The 16,850-nt window shown below is 36.9% G+C and overlaps 1 protein-coding gene across 1 annotated transcript in view; it reads left to right on the forward strand.

The window, feature by feature from the left end:
- Positions 1 to 1,181: 1,181 nt before the first annotated feature.
- Positions 1,182 to 16,850, forward strand: part of LOC122789966 (regulator of cell cycle RGCC-like) — a 32,942-nt gene continuing 17,273 nt past the window's right edge. Inside the window, exons 1-2 of the mRNA XM_044057466.1 lie at positions 1,182 to 1,315; positions 8,335 to 8,502. Of these exons, the coding sequence (XP_043913401.1) occupies positions 1,288 to 1,315; positions 8,335 to 8,502 (196 nt within the window). The 5' untranslated portion in view covers positions 1,182 to 1,287. The remainder of the gene's footprint in view (positions 1,316 to 8,334; positions 8,503 to 16,850) is intronic.

Raw genomic sequence — 16,850 nt, forward strand, 5'->3', positions numbered from 1 at the left:
ATTCAGGGACAAATTTAGTTTCTCTCTAGGCCCTATTCCAAACATGCATTGAAATCTGAAAATACTCAGATAACCTTATAATTAAAGAGTCATTTCGTGATGGAATGTCTGCACACATATTACTGATAGCTTTCTAAAAATCTCAGTGTTGCATCTGAGACAAGGCCATCCCAGTCCAGGACATGAAGCAAGGCTACCATATTAAACTAGTGGTGAGACAAATACTCCTCTTAACCCATTAAAAAGTACTATATGGTATCTGTATATCAAATTATCCCTTTACCAAAACTCAAAGTTATCCTAATCTTACAGCTAGGACCCCTTTTAGCAGGAACCAAAAGGTCAGGGCTAGTATGGATCTGTTCCAAAGTTAACTGAGAAGAATGAAAATATGTTTCCAATGATATATAGTTGTTGCCAGAATAATCTACAAATCTAACTTAACAATAGATCACAATAATCCTTTAGCAATGACTTTCAGAAGCATTAGCCCACATAAAAGGTTGTGCTGCAACACACACCTGTTTAACAGAGCTGCCATAACATTATATGTGAAGCTCTAACAGTCTTGCATCATTTACAGACATAAACAACACTGCTTAAGGGGTATGCGGCTCTCTTTTCTGGCCAATTCATATGAACTAAAGAGGCAAAATGGACAGGAAAATATGAAATGTGGTTTGAAATATTACATTTAACCATGTGTTTAAAATCTGCAAGGTAATAAGAAATGTTTTACTTTCCCCAAAACTATATTCAGAAACAGAAACTTTTGTTTGTTGCCTTATGCAGCCCAGCATTTTGTCAAGCCAATTCACTGCATAAATGTAAAGCCCTTAAAGCAGCAGAGAGAATAAAAACATCTTTTCCAGTTTCTTCATGTTGTGCTTGCATGGCTGTAGTAGTTTGTCTGTGTTTTTTTTTTTAATTCCATGACTTAATGTTTATTTACCACTGTCAGCATCTAGGCTCTTCCACCCACCACCTCCCCAGTACCCAATGACAAGATATTAAGACTTTCCTATCTGGTTTTGCACTTAATCTTACCCTGAGAAACAGAAAGTTCTGCTGCCCCTCCTACACTACAGCACATTGGCTGTTACTACCAGAAGGAGGTGGTGGCGTACAACTTCACAGTGGAATATATTCTCAGGAGGGTGTGCCCTTAAGGCATAAACAGTTTTGATATTTCCCTGCAGCAGTTCAGAATTTGCAGACTAAATTCAACATCTGTTGGTGGGACATAGCATCTGGAAATATATTACACATTTCATCAGACTGCATATCATGGCATCAGAAAGATTACAGAGCACAGGTAAGTAACCAAATGTAGAAAAGGTTATCTCAGATCTCCAAACGTAAGTACCTTTCTGAATATTTTTGACTGCACTTAAAAGGGATCTGTGACTGTCCCTAGTGCAATCATTAAGACAGCTAATCAACTCATTATGCTTTATACTGTATTCCCCATAAAATGTGCTTGTTCTCTGTCATTTTTTTTTCACATTTGTTTCCTAGTAGTTGTAAGCATTTTTTCAACCCTATATACTACTGGACTATTAAAACCATGCTGAGTAACTATATAAATCCATTAGTTAATCTCATTGATTATTTTATCAAAAGGTTTTGTGCCATAGCTACCATAAAAACCAAAGCACTGTCACTGTTGCTAGGCATAACATGTAATACATGTTACCACATTAAATAGTATGATCAGTAAAGGTAATGTAAGTGCTTATATTCCAGCTACTACTGGAGATTCAACCAATGCCATTTTAAAATACTGCTGCTATTGTACAATGTAAGAAATGGAACATTTAAATTCAACAGGACACAAAATAAACGCTTAAAATGCTGCTGCATATCGAAAATATAAAGGTATCCCTCAGTCTCTCGTCTAGCATTAACTATGTCTAGTGATATCAGAAGCTTTATAAGGTAAGGAAGTAGTTTACTTGGAAGATCCCCTTAGTATTTCTCTCAGTCATTCCCATGAGTTTTTGTAACAAGATTCAGAAAAATACTGATGTTTTCCACAGGGTAGCTTCTTAAAATCGTGTGTGTGTGTGTGTGTGTGTGTGTGTGTGTGTGTGTGTGTGTGTGTGTGTGTGTGTGTGTGTGTGTGTGTGTGTGTGTGTGTGTGTGTGTGTGTGTGTGTGTGTGTGTGTGTGTGTGCGCAAATGCACACAAGTCCACTTGCTTCTGTGTGCTTGCATTTTTCTGCAAAAACATATTTTATAATTGAATAATGAGATAGAAACACGTATAAGTAGACGAGGCTGGCTTTGGAGAAATATCAGAAATGTTGTTAAGATAGTGTAAATCTTATTAGCAGACATGCTGGTATTACACATTGGTGCTACCATTAACTAGATTAAATTCTCTAATACCTGTCTGAGGCAGGATACTGAAAATAGATGGATTAATGTATGTATAAGCTATTTTTGTTCAACCTTACTTGCTTAAAAAACATTAAAATATAGCAGCAATCTACAAGACAATGCATTTAGGTATGTCAAAGGTGGTGAGAGATCCACTTGATAACTATTGCCATATATACATGTAATTCTAAAAACATGTAAGAATGTAAATAGTTAAATCCCTGCACTGGAAGTGTGTGTGTGTGTGTGTGTGTGTGTGTGTGTGTGTGTGTGTGTGTGTGTGTGTGTGTGTGTGTGTGTGTGTGTGTGTATATGGTTGTGCGTCTGTAAAATATATGAGTTCCATATGACCTAGTATCCATTCCTTTGAAATGCAGACTTCTCAGTCATTTAGGAAAGGTTTAATGGACATGAGTGACACAGTTTTTTTTCTTGTGATACTGAGAAATCAGACCACCAAGAAGTGCACGTGCATGCACCATTGTAAATGCTAGCTTCAGAAACTGTTGCAGAGCGACAGTAAGAAGGAAGGGTGGGGCAGCTCACTAACTCTTGGGTTTTGTTGTGCCTCATCATACCTCTCAGCTGCACAGATTTTTGGAGAATGTCCATATTTTGGCCTCATATTTTTGGTCTAGTTTTCATAAAATTGTGTTTTTTTGGCAAATTACTGGTAAATCATTAAAGAATGAAGTTAGAAAATAATGACAGACATGAGTTTCAGACTTCATATCTTTCAGAAAATTCATGCTAACGCAAAGCCTGTTATTCCATCAACTTTCTAAGTTCGTAAGAGCAATATTTAAAAATTGTCCCTATTTTTGTTGCTTTGTTCCACTTTTATTCATGGCTTTGTCCAGATTTGTTGCTTTAAGAGGTTGAGAGGTATGGTGTCTCTCCTCCTAACAATGAAACTCACTAGGTATTTCTGTACTCTTTTCTTTCTGCCATGCATCTCTTATCCACTCATACATCTCTCTGAGTTTAGTTTAAGTTTTTAAGAACACTTCTTTCGCCAATGTCACAAATTCTGTGGAACAGAATTTTTGTAGTGGTATGTGATTAACCCACATGTACATTTTATTGCATTAGGAATTTTGAAGACTGCATACTTGTTTCAGTATCTTATTTATGGGTATGTCTCAGTTTTAAGTGGTTTTCAGACTAATACTGTAGGATATAGTGTGGCCAGAACCTGATGAATAACAGAAGCTTGCACAGCTGTGTTGTGCTACACCAAACTGTACCCGTGTAAGAATACTTCACTACATATTGTGGTTATATGTATTCCGTTATGACAGAGATTATGCTCCTTTTCTTTTATGATTTGTTGCATCTAATTTGTCTAAGTATGTATGTATAGTATAGCTACACTCGATATTCATTTTAATCTTACAAATTCTTTGCACTAATTTATTTATCTATGATGCTTAGTTTATAACCACCTTTATAAATAAAAAATAAGAAAGATAAACATTCCATTTCTGTAATTCAGCACTTTAGAACCTGCCTAATTATGGCAACTATTTTGTCATTTGTAACACGAATTCACACCTGAAAGTGGCATGCTCAAGATAAGTAGCTGGTGTGTGTAATGAATGACTCCGATACCTTACATTCCTCAAAATTTCATGTAGAGTGTGACTTTGAAAAGATAAACCTATACAAACAAGGAGTTCTGTGCATGACAACCTTCTTTATAGTTTGCACAAGTGCTACTGCAGTCTTTCTGCGATACTCATAAGAAAGTCCAAGGATTACACAGGTAAGAAATCTTTAGCTTAGATGTTATTTCCTTTATGACGAGTAAGACTGCGAGGAAGTTCCAAGGCAGCATGTGATATCTTGCACTTTCATCACCTAAGCCATACGTGGCAGCCCCTTCAAGACTTAGAAACCTTCTGTCTATAGAGCTACCTCTGTGGTACTTTCCGCAAGAAATGAAGTCACAAAAACAAATAAGAAATCACTTTGGTAGAAAAATAATTTGTCTTCCAAGTCACCATGTAAATTGATATATCTCAGTTGAATGACAAGGTTATTAAAGATAATGGATGAATAATAAATGCGTACATTGTGCACTCATGATACAGCTGTGACTTGATAATGTAACTGACAGGTAGTGTCATCTCATACAGAAGCAGCTGATATGGGTGAGTCTGCACATCAGTTAGTGTAGATGAAGATGAGTAACGTCATGATCTCACACATAGTTATTGAAAGTAGCGATAGGAAATGTGACACGGTACATGAACAGTTTGCCGACAACAACAACAACAACTCAAATTACACCACTAAAACTGAAATCGCTCCGGGTGTACTTGTAGTGCAGTCAGAGGACTGTGATACACCATCACAACAGTACAAAAGTATTTAACCAAAAACAGTGAAATGTTTCTCCATTATTTGGAGGGATTTCCTACCCCACTGACTTTATATATACTACTTTAGTACAATCATTTCTTAATTTCTTTCACAATATCCTTTTTAACACTGAAAGCTGATTGGTAAACCTACCATGCCGATCCTTAGACCTGAAATTGGTGACCAGAAGCAGTCTTTTTACAAAAGTAATTGTGTAAACAGATCCCTGAGCTCCAAGGGACCTCACTGCTGAACTGGTTTCAGAAATTAAAACTGCTGTAACTTAAGCTATGTGCTTAAGAGGGTGTGAAAGAGTGACCACACTGCTGTACTGGTTTCAGAAATTAAAACTGCTGTAACTTAAGCCATGTGCTTAAGAGTGTGTGAAAGAGTGACCACACTGCTGTATTGGTTTCAGAAATTAAAACTGCTGTAACTTAAGCCATGTGCTTAAGAGGGTTTGAAAGAGTGACCGCACTGCTGAACTGATTTCAGAAATTAAAACTGCTGTAACTTAAGCCATGTGCTTACGAGGATGTGAAAGAGTGACCGCACTGCTGAATTGGTTTCAGAAATTAAAACTGCTGTAACTTAAGCCATGTGCTTAAGAGTGTGTGAAAGAGTGACCGCACTGCTGAATTGGTTTCAGAAATTAAAACAGTTGTAACTTAAGCCATGTGCTTAAGAGGGTGTGAAAGAGTGACCTCGCTGCTGAACTGGTTTCAGAAATTAAAACTGCTGTAACTTAAGCCATGTGCTTAAGATAGTGTGAAAGAGTGACCTCGCTGCTGAACTAGTTTCAGAAATTAAAACTGCTGTAACTTAAGCCATGTGCTTAAGAGGGTGTGAAAGAGTAACTGCACTGCTGAACTGGTTTCAGAAATTAAAACTGCTGTAACTTAAGCCATGTGCTTAAAAGGGTATGAAAGAGTGACCGCGCTGCTGAACTGGTTTCAGAAATTAAAACTGCTGTAACTTAAGCCATGTGCTTAAGAGGGTGTGAAAGAGTGACCACACTGCTGTACTGGTTTCAGAAATTAAAACTGCTGTAACTTAAGCCATGTGCTTAAGAGGGTGTGAAAGAGTAACTGCACTGCTGAACTGGTTTCAGAATTTAAAACTGCTGCTGTAGTAATCATTTCATACGAGTAGTAGCTATAATGGTTTTTATTGAACCCCAGGGAACTGGGTACCCCTGAAGCACTTTGAACAGTGTGCCTGGATCTGGGGTGGAAATAAGAAGCTGGAGGGTATACGTGTTTTTATTAATTACAATTATAATTCACAAGTATTATGAAATACTAGACACTTGCAGATATCCCATGTAAGATCTTGTGCCTGGGGATTAGGGACTTCCATGGAATGTCCCATAAAAATCAATATGTTATTCAGATCTAATGAAGTCTTTGAAATTGAGTTTGTCAAGCAAAAACATTTTTAACTCATTTCCTTGAAATGTGTTCTGCTAAATATTATATAAAATGTAACAGATTTTAAACTTGTGCAATTCACTGATCGTGGGCCAGAAGAAAAATGTAAAACATATAAACAATTTAAAAAGCAATGCTTTTGCTGGGGGAAGTCCCTGCTTCCCTTTAAGTAAGGGGGCATGTATTTAACACACCCCTGTTTAACTATTGCAACTCTTAGGCTGAGTGATCTCAGAGTTAGGTGGGTGGGGGAATTCCCTGGGGGGTGCATTCCTGAAAAAACATTTTAAAGCAGTTATATCTTCCTTCTCCATTCCAGCGGAGTTTATGACAGACTGAGCAGTACACCAAGCTAGAGTTTGATGAACTCCATTTTAGACAGATTAAGTAGATCCATTTTCATATGTAAGTGGAAATAACAGAAAAATGTGGCAATAACTGCTGTTTTCTAACATGCAATATACTTTAAATCGTGTCTTAGCAAAAGTTATGGTCAACAAGCTATAAAGTGCCCGCTGCTAGTTAAAGACAATGACGCTATCTAATAGATACCAGGGAACTAATAATAACCAAGTTAAAAGCATATATACTCAGTAACAAAAATATTATCAGGTTTCTAAACATTTTTACACATTTTACAAATATAACTGTTTGTAATACTGAAGGGCTTCATGCTTTAAGTTGCATATTATAACACTGAATGCCCTAATTCTTTGAGTTCCATGTTGCATGTATGTGGTGGACTAACAGCTGCTTTGAAAACTGAAGGTTCTCATTTCTGAATTCTGTATTATAGCACTGAAGAACCTCATTCTTTGAGATCCATATTATAACACTGAAGGTCTCCATTCTTTTAGTTCTGTCCTTCATGGAGGTGTCAGACTCACACTGCAGTCATGTTGGACTCCCCTTCACAATTGGAGGCTGTCTAGGTAGCATCACCATCCAAAACAAAGCACAAATCATTTTGTAATATTTTAGCAAGGTAAAAGGCAAGATTAGTGAATGAATAATATATTGTTTAACTCAGTGCTGCATTAGGCTGTGTTTGGCTGTTCAATCTAATCATTACCTTATAGGAAGAGAATACGACAAGAGACAAAAGTCTCATCAATTACCTCCATGATTTCTTAAATGTGGGGTTTTAGAACAATTCAAAGCTGGGGCAACTAGTTACAGCTTATACATTGGCACAATTCTTGTTCATGTTTTCTTTTCAGACTATGGGATGGTGAGTAACCATTTTGTATATCTTGTTTGGTTGCCTACAGGCATGTAACCATCTAACAAGTAATACCCCTCTCATTATTCCCGCCCCACTTGACTTTTATTGTAATGCGTGACATCTAAAAAACAATGGGTGCCTGCCTTCCTGGGAGCTGGGTTTTTTTCTTGATGGGCTACATGTAGTGGCATTGCATGATCTATTTTCATGTGATATATACTTCCTGCAGACGTGGATTGCCTGCTTACTTTGAGTGTCCAGTCCAGGGATGACTCAACAGCAGAGGATACATGACAGCAGTGGTACCCTGTTCTTCTCCTCTGAGGCAGAAGAACCTGCCCTTTGTCATTTAATCTTACCCTCCCAGCTCATCCTTAGGAAGTGGGCTCAGTAGACAACCTAAATGCTGATGGCACATTTTTGTGCTGAGTCACTGCTCTGTCATTGTAGGCTATGATAATTAGTCCATATTATTACTGCACTGGGATAATCCCTTAAACAGCTCCTGTGCTAGACTAACCTTGAATTTACATTGTAGTGTACACCTGTAAACATTTGGTATGGATGCATGATTAGCCATCTGAAGTTGGATTCATTTTTATGAGGTGCACACAGCAGTTAAAGAGGAAACTTGTATTTCCTAAATGACAAAGACAGCTAGAGAGGACATGGCATTTCCATTACCAATGAATAACATCTGTGAAGTTACCATTTACAGTGGGAATGTCTGACTGAAGATCCAGTCTTTTCCCTATATCCTAGATAAAATGGCATCATTAGGAGTAACAGGCTGCACACCCAGGTTTTTCATCACTAGGCACAAGTCACTTGGCATTATCAAGTTGTCACTTTCTGCTGCTTGTCATAAAAAAAAGACTTGATTTCTCAGTTGAATAAAATCAGAGTGATGACAATCTGATTGCTTAATTTTCAGTGTGTCAAGAAGAAGACTTTGACGCCCTGCTGAAAGAATTCGATGTGGTTCTGGAAGACTTCCAGTCTCCCTTCGACCAGAAGCAGATGCAGTACGAACAACACCTGCAGGAAATGAAGCTGCTGGTAACAAACAGCAACAAATTCATTGACAGCGAAGAATCAGACAGTAAGTACTTGGCATGATGGTACTAAAATCAAGGAGGTTGACTTCTTATGCCTGTCACTGCAGTTTACAAAAATGTATTCATCAGTTGCCCCTCACAGGTCTCCCTCACTTTGTCTCCCATTCAGTTATTTTTTTTTTAAACTTGCAGGAATACGAGATACATAATGCAACATTTAAATGGACTCCAATCATAACAGAAACATTTCCTAATAGCAAAGATAAAGAATCTTAAAAATCAAAAAACAAAATTATGGATTTACTTATGTCTTTCTCTGAGATGATAGATGATTATATTGTAGGATTATGTAATCTGAGTTAAAACACCTCATTCATGCTAGGGTTTGGTATGTATTCTTTTTACATCCACAAATACAGAAATACTGCCAGGCCACATTATTTACTTACGTAGGATGTGTACTTCACACTGGTGGGATTTAAATTTGTTTTAATTTTGTGGTTTTAAAGTGTGGCTCATTGAATAGCCCCAACTGTCTCTACATTGTACAAGGATGCTATAGCTTTTTTTTAAATGATCTAAGAGCAGTTAAGCCAGCATGTTTTCTTCATCACCATCATCATCATCACCATCACCACCTTCATCATCATCATCACCACCACCATCATCATCATCATCACCATCATCACCACCACCATCATCATCAACACCCCCACCATCATCACCACCATCATCATATGTTCATTCTACTTTGTGTATGAGGTGGAGGATTTACAAGCAGTTGCTTGCTATAGCATGCAGACTTAAAATCCAATGTTCCCAAAGTTGAAGGAACTGGATGAAACCTGTCATATCTGGATTTGCAGATTAGGCAGTCCTGTATTGGCTGTAGACACTTAAACTTGTACAGTAAGACTGTTTGTCTCACTGTAGTCCGTAAATGGAATTGTCTGCTGTCTGTATCACTGCAGGGCATACAGACACAAGGAGTGGAATGGACATATAAAATGGGTTACTAGAACAGGTGCTGCAGAGGGAGTCCTCCAAGGCAGTAAACTGAACATGAGGCAGGGATGAAGAGGAAGTGAGGGATGTGAAGCAGGAAGAATGTTAATTGCATTCACATGGCAAATTAGATAGGCTGATTGTCTCTATCTGTTAAAGTAAATATAATGCTATGTAAAGTACTGCTTCCACATACTGGATGGCCTGAATTTCAGAGACATAATTCCATCTTCAGCACTGTTTAAGAACTTTTTAACATTGGCATGTGATGTCTTATATATTTCTAGTTCATTGTCATCATCTGTTCTATTTTTGGTTAACTACAAATTTTGCTGCAATTTCCTGTACAACTAACACAGGCATGACATTTCTGTTGCCACATTCATTATGCTAGTTCTGTGGAAGTGGGAGTGTGCTGATGCTTAATTACCCTACATCCTTTCCCATGGCAAACATGGGAACAGTGTGCCAAGTCCCTACTTGGATTAGTTTCCAATGGTATAACTAAGTTGCACCCACAATAAGCACACGCTCAGGTGTGCTGTGATGGTCTTCCCCATCAGGTACAAATGTGTTCTCTTCCCCGTGATAATTATTTCTCATTCCTGTGGACTTAATTAGCTAGCTTAACTACTAAACATTGTCTTTTAACAAGTGACATAGAAACAAATTCTTTAGGTAAGTGACTTCCTCTGAGTCACGTTAGGAAACTTGAGGCTTTTGGAATCAAACCCAGGACTACAGAATGAAACTCATTAACAGGATATAGCCTTAATCAGTTGCACTAAATTGCAGATTTTGGTCATAACCCCCCCCCCCCCATTTACTAGTATGGCAAAGAGAAGTTTTGCAACAGATCTTAGTTGGGGTAGCAATAACTGAAAGCCATTCTGATAGCAGAATTATTTGTTTCATTTTTCTTTTAAATGAAACCTGTTGGGACCTGCCACATCTTATGGGAAGAAAGTACAGAGAAAACCCATTACAAATTGTTTATTCTTTGCACTGTCAGGATATATAGAATTTACAAAATTTCTAGGCATTCTCCACACTAGAGAGATTCATCATGCATATGTGTCTCACGTGTGTACGTGCGCGTGTGCACCTGTGCTTGTACATGTGCGTGTCTTTTAAAAAATCCTCTGTGCAGTTTTGTGTCAGGCAGTTCAAAGGCACCTCAAATGGAAATGTCTGTGAAGATATTTACAATTATTCTATTAATGTATCATGAGAGATAGGCAAGTTTCTCAAAAAATAATGTTTCAACACACTGGCTTCCAACTGCAGATTTTCATAATATAATAATGACAAGCAAGAATCTATTAAACATAGCATCAGTTACAACTTTTTTCAACAAAAATAGTCTGACAAGATATTGCTGTCTTCTGAAATAAATAGTAAATTAGTTGTCACAATGTCAAAGACAGACAAAATACAGCCCTAACAAACTGATACTTCCCTAACCTAGTCTAATATAATCCATATGAAGGCACTATCAGAAATACTAACAGTTTCCAAGCAACACCACAAGATACAGAAATAAATGATGCTTTGTTATTTCCAGTAAGTCTTACCCACATTTATTCATTAAGGCTTTCATACCAACTCTTAAGTATGGTGCAAAAACAGGAATTTCTGAATCCATTTCAGAACAGTGTCAGGAATATTGATCTTTTATTAACTTTGCTCCATGGTATAAAAGAAATTTAAAAAGAAGAAAAGAACCTGTGTTTAAAATTGCAGGGGGTGGGAGGGAGTGACAGCTATTCAACAAAATGTAATTTTAAAATGAGGTTCTGTTTGAGACCCAGTTCCTAAAGCTCAGTGCAGGGGTGGCGGTGATGTGACTCAGAATGTGCATACTGTGGGTGTAAGGTCACAGGGTGACAAAACAAACATATAAGTGATATCATGACTTTGTAAAAATCCCCTGAGGCACATAAACATTTCTGAAGCTTTGTCACACTGATTCTTTGTCACATGTCAGTTTTGTATCATCCATACGTGTCATGCCTTTTGTAATTTTGAAGTAAAGATGAGGGGGCAAAGTTTTGAAGCTGAATATTTTAACAATAATCTGAGAGATTGAATGTTTGCTCTTCACTGGAAATAATTGCAAAATGATGAGATGGTTAATTTGAAATAGGAAGTAACATTTTGTTATTCTCTTAAAACTAGTTTTTTTTAGTGCAGAAATGAGTTTATACTCACGGTTTCTTAGAAACTGTACAAGATGTGTATCTTGAAACATCATTTTAAGGTGGGTTACGGCATGGGTACAGAATGTTGGTGAGTGAAAACTTCCAAATGTTCATCATTATCAATGACTCAGTTGTTCCTTCCCTGTGAAGCTTATATGGCTAGTCATCTTCAACCATTACTATGAGCGTTCATAGTCTGGTGGCATTCAGGCTTGCGTAGCTGAAACGTATTAACTCCAAAGAATCACTTAAGCCCTAAGACTACCATTGCAAAACACACTAAAAATCTGCTGCACAATGTACACAAATGGTCATGATGCAAAGTGATGCAAAGAGATTTAAAGCAGCAGCACAATGTGTGTCACAGTGACAGCAATGATTTTGACCGAATGATCTTGTTGATGTGTATGCATGGAAAAGGCAAAGTACTGTACTTGGTTAAAAGGAAGTCTGGTAAAAGACGTATTAGTTGAGACGAGTGGAGATAATCACCCCAGACTGCAAAACTGATCTGGGGGGAGTTGATCATATCTAGACTGGACAAACAAGAACAGCGTTGAGAGAACTGTGATAGTGAACAGAATGTTTGGTTGCACACTTTGGTGACTAGACTGAAGAGCAAAGAGATAATAATCCTGCCCTACCTGGTCCTGGTCAGGTTACACCTTGGTATTGTGTGCAGATCTATATGTCATACAATTTGAGTGACATTAGAATGATGAAAAGCATTCCACAGAAAAGCAGCTGGAATCATGCATGTGATAGAGCAGAAGGCATATAAAACAGGTATTAGAGAAGTCAGAGGTTTTCTCACTAGAGACAAGGGGACAGAGGGGACTCATGATATGGCTATACATGCTCAAGGCAGGAAGACATAAAGAAGTCAGCCTGAACAGGAGGGCAAAGATGAGAGAGGAGATGCCGAAAGCAAGCTATTTGGACCACATGTTCCCTGCATCTTTGAAGACTTTTTTCAAGGAAAGGGTTATGAGCCCACATAATGGACTACCAGAATGGGTGGTAGAGCGGGAATCCATTTAGGCATTAAAGAAAGTGTGGAGCAGGTGGAGAATAGTAGAGGTGTAGGGGAGGTAGAATGCTTAATGTATCTAAAAGGAATATTAGATAGACTAATTGTCAGTTTCTGCAATCAGACAAATGTAATCGAATGAGACAAGTTTTCTACTAATGACGATTTGTTGGAAAACAACATTCAAGGCATAGTTCAAGAAAAATAACATGACAAGAATAACAAATTTTAAATTCTATCTGATCTTTAAAACAATAAAATTATAAACCAATAAAGAAAACCTGTGTGCAACCAGAGGAGAAATATAACATACATTTATTAACAAATGATAGCACTTTGTTTTACCTGGGAGAACTTTATCAGATTGATGAATCTCTCTTTAGATCCATTTTGTCTAGAGAATGAAACTGATAAAATTTGTTAAAAATCTTGAGTAAGTTGTGTCTGTTGGTTCTTCACAGCTTTTCTTTAGAGGTTTAAATTTAATTTTTTTCCTTTAGCACTGCGGCTATCCAAGAATTTGTTTCTATTTAAAACAACACATTTCAGCTCTTTATTAAGAAGCAAAAATATTCTCACAACTTCTTGCATTTTCCAGAAAATGTTTCCTTTATCATACTAACTCAAAACATAATCAGTATTAAGAAGCATTTATGAAAGATTTATCCTCTTCAAATTTTCCGAACCACATATTACAATGTTTTAGAGACATGAGGCTCTGAAGTTGTAGTTACTTGACTTGTAAGTGTTAAACGTCTGTGTATATGTCCTGTGTCAGCTTATCTTTAATACAATGTATAGAAGGGTAATTTCAAAACAGAGGTAGAAATAGTACAATTCTAATTTTAGGTGCTTTGCATTTTAATGGAGAAAGCATAGGAAAGTTTGGCAATGGATCTTCCAAGTAGATGAGAAACCACAAGTCTTTTATTCAAGTTAGAGTGACTTCGTTTTCCTTCCACGTGAGCAAGAATATCAGTTTGTCGGCATTTCTGTGCAGTGCATGTGTATATTATACAACCCAGATGGCAGTGCATTTTTTTGCTCATGTAAGGTAGACAGAATAAAACATTGCATTATTTTCATTAGAACAGTCAGGCTACTTCCTTATAGTTTTGTTACTGTAGAGCCATTTTGGTCCCCCTACTTTTTAATTAATGACGTGAAGAATCAGCATTTGCCACATCTGATCTTATCTTATCTCTTCTGTGTGTAATATAACCCCCCCACATACACATAACACATATAACCCCCCCACATACACATAACACACAGTCTCTCCATCTCTACAAACAAGAAGCATTTATTTATTTATTTATTTTTATTTTATTTTACATTTGTTGACCGGGAAAATCCAACTGGATTAATGTCCATTTTCAGGGGAGGCCTGGGGAGAAAAGCTCCAAGCTAGACAGATAAGTAATAACAAAGAAGACATATTACAGATAAGATATTTGCAAATGACATAAGCAGACATGAAATAAGACAATATCTCAAGTTTGAGTTACCCCTGGTAACAGTCAGGGGAAAAAATAAACAGTAATCTGATTAATAGATTATATACATTCATGGTGAGATTTAGCCAGGCTTGTTACAGTGGCAAAGCCAGTTTAGTGCCAGATGTTGTTTGAGTTTAGCTTTGAATTGGGATAGGGAGGAGAGCAAAGTAATGTTAGCTGGAAGGAGGTTCCATGCTTTGCCTGCAGAGTTTGCAAAGAGGGAGTCACCGGCTACATTGTTAATTTTAATTGTCTTAATTTGTAGTCTGTTTGAGGATCGGAGCAGTCTTGGATTGTTGTGGGGGGTGATCATACTTTTAAGAGCTGGTGTGTTATCTGGATAACAGAGGATTTTATTAGCCATAATCAGAAGGTTATATTGGATGAGACTGGGAAGCTGTAGCCACCCAAGCTGTTTAAGGTTGATGCAATGATGTGCTCTAAAAGGTAGGCCAGTGGCAATCCTGGCAATGTGATTGTAACAGACTGACAGCCTATTAAGTACAGTTTTATTTAGATTAGAGGGAATCTAGATCGAGAGCATCTGCCAGAAGTGCCAGAAATTATTTAATTAGAAATAAATGGCAGACTGACCAGAAAGTGCCATGACGGAAATAAAGAACTATAAAAGCAAGATGGATGAGCACCCAGAAATCAGTAAAAAAATAGTGAGAAGAGAGGTGCTGCTTAATTATGAAGTTAGAGAAACCTTCTGCTCTGCAAACATGTATTTTCTGAATATGAGTGCAGATACAGTGAATTATGTGTAAATGTACACGTTAAGTGACAGGATCTGTAATATCACTTACTGAGTTTTTAGAACCAGTGGATGGAAGACTATGTTGGAGCTCTCGGGTCCTGTAGTCTTATGACCTTAATAGGCCCTGCAGCCAAGCATGTCAAATGATTACAGATAACAACTTTACTTTTAAAAGTGTACATTTAAGAACATTATCTTGAAGAGGAACAAGAAGAAAAAAACTGCCAAGGAATAAAATATCTCACTTGATATAAAACATACTCAGTGACTGGCTAGGGCCCCCGATAACCCATATAAATAATCAGATGCTGGGACATTATTCTCTGCACATTAGCACAGTTGGCTGTTATTTATAAAATAGAAGTAACATTTCTAAGATACTTGGTACTCAGTGTTAAACTTAGGTACACAGACACAAGCACACAAACACACACACACACACACACACACACATACACACACGCGCGCGTGCACAAACACACACACACACACACACACACACACACACACACACACACACACACACACACACACACTTGCCAATAGTAAAAGTAACTTGTGGAAAACAAGCATATTGTTTGATAGCAAAACAGTTTAGAAAATTAAACTAAAATGCAACTTTTTTCATGTTTGCAATACTACTGATTTATATGAATACATAATGTTTACAGCCTGCTGCTGTAATATTGAAATCTGCATAAAGAATCATGAATATAAACAAAACTCAACCTGCAGTCCTGGGTTTGAGGCTTTGCTTCAAGCCTGCTTATTGTGAAACTGTGGTCATGTCACTTAATCAGCCTTGTGGTCTTGTGGTGCACAGTGGATATCATCTGGCTAACAAGGCATTTAATAAATTAAATCAGTATGGCTAGAAAGTTCAGGTGTCTGCTTTTGTTTGAAGCATCTATTCTGAACTTGTAAAAGGCTCTACCCATGTGTTTTCTGCATAACATGTCAAAAGTTCCAGTATAATACAAATTAAAGTAACTTATTTAATGAAATGGTAGTAAGGCATTCAAGAGTTGCATATTTATTGCATGATGACATCACTTACTAGGGCCCTGACATTCAGCTTCATGCTTTGGGCACTTAAATGATGGAATGTTATTGCATAATTAAACATTTATTTAATCATATTTACTTAAGTTTGATTATTAGAATTCATCACAGCATTTTAAACTACACTTATCAAAATAAACAATAAAAACACAAATACACAGACAAATACATACTATGTCTCTTGCTTACTGGTGAGTATTTTATCAGAAGCTTAAATGAAATGCTAAATCGTAGTGGACACCCATGTAGTGCTACATTGTGTGCATTGCTTGTACCCTGGTAATCTAGCTACAATAAATGGTAGTATCTGAGTAGACCATTACCATTACTAATCATCAGTTTGAGATATGATTATGTGATAAGTCGCTCAATGGATCTATTGACTGATCAATCAGTGGACCAATCTGTCAGTCAGTGACTAAATAAAGTAATAATTATATCCAGAAGTAAAACAAATACATAAAAGTGAAAAATTTTCTGTTAAAAACTTGTTGATTTTATATTGTTTTGGATACACTAAATCAGTCCTGGAGTCAACCTATTTAAAAATTATGCCATACTTCTGACTTTGAAGCAAATACTTTACAACTCAGAAAAATTATAACTTTTGAAAAATTTCTGCATATACATATGTAAGAGCCTCTCAGGACCATATGTAAGTACTTCCTAGTAAATGGTTTAAAAATTCCACTTTTGTGAATTTAGTACTATATTTTTTTTCTAAAAAAGCGGAGTTATTTATTTTATTAGAAATATCCTGATTTCAATTTCAGATACATACTTTAAATAAAAATTTATTTTGCATAGATGCTTAGTTTCAACAGACAGGTCCCCT

Source organism: Protopterus annectens, chromosome 15.part0 (assembly GCF_019279795.1).
Source record: "Protopterus annectens isolate FY-2018-M chromosome 15.part0, PAN1.0, whole genome shotgun sequence".
Taxonomy (NCBI): domain Eukaryota; kingdom Metazoa; phylum Chordata; order Ceratodontiformes; family Protopteridae; genus Protopterus; species Protopterus annectens.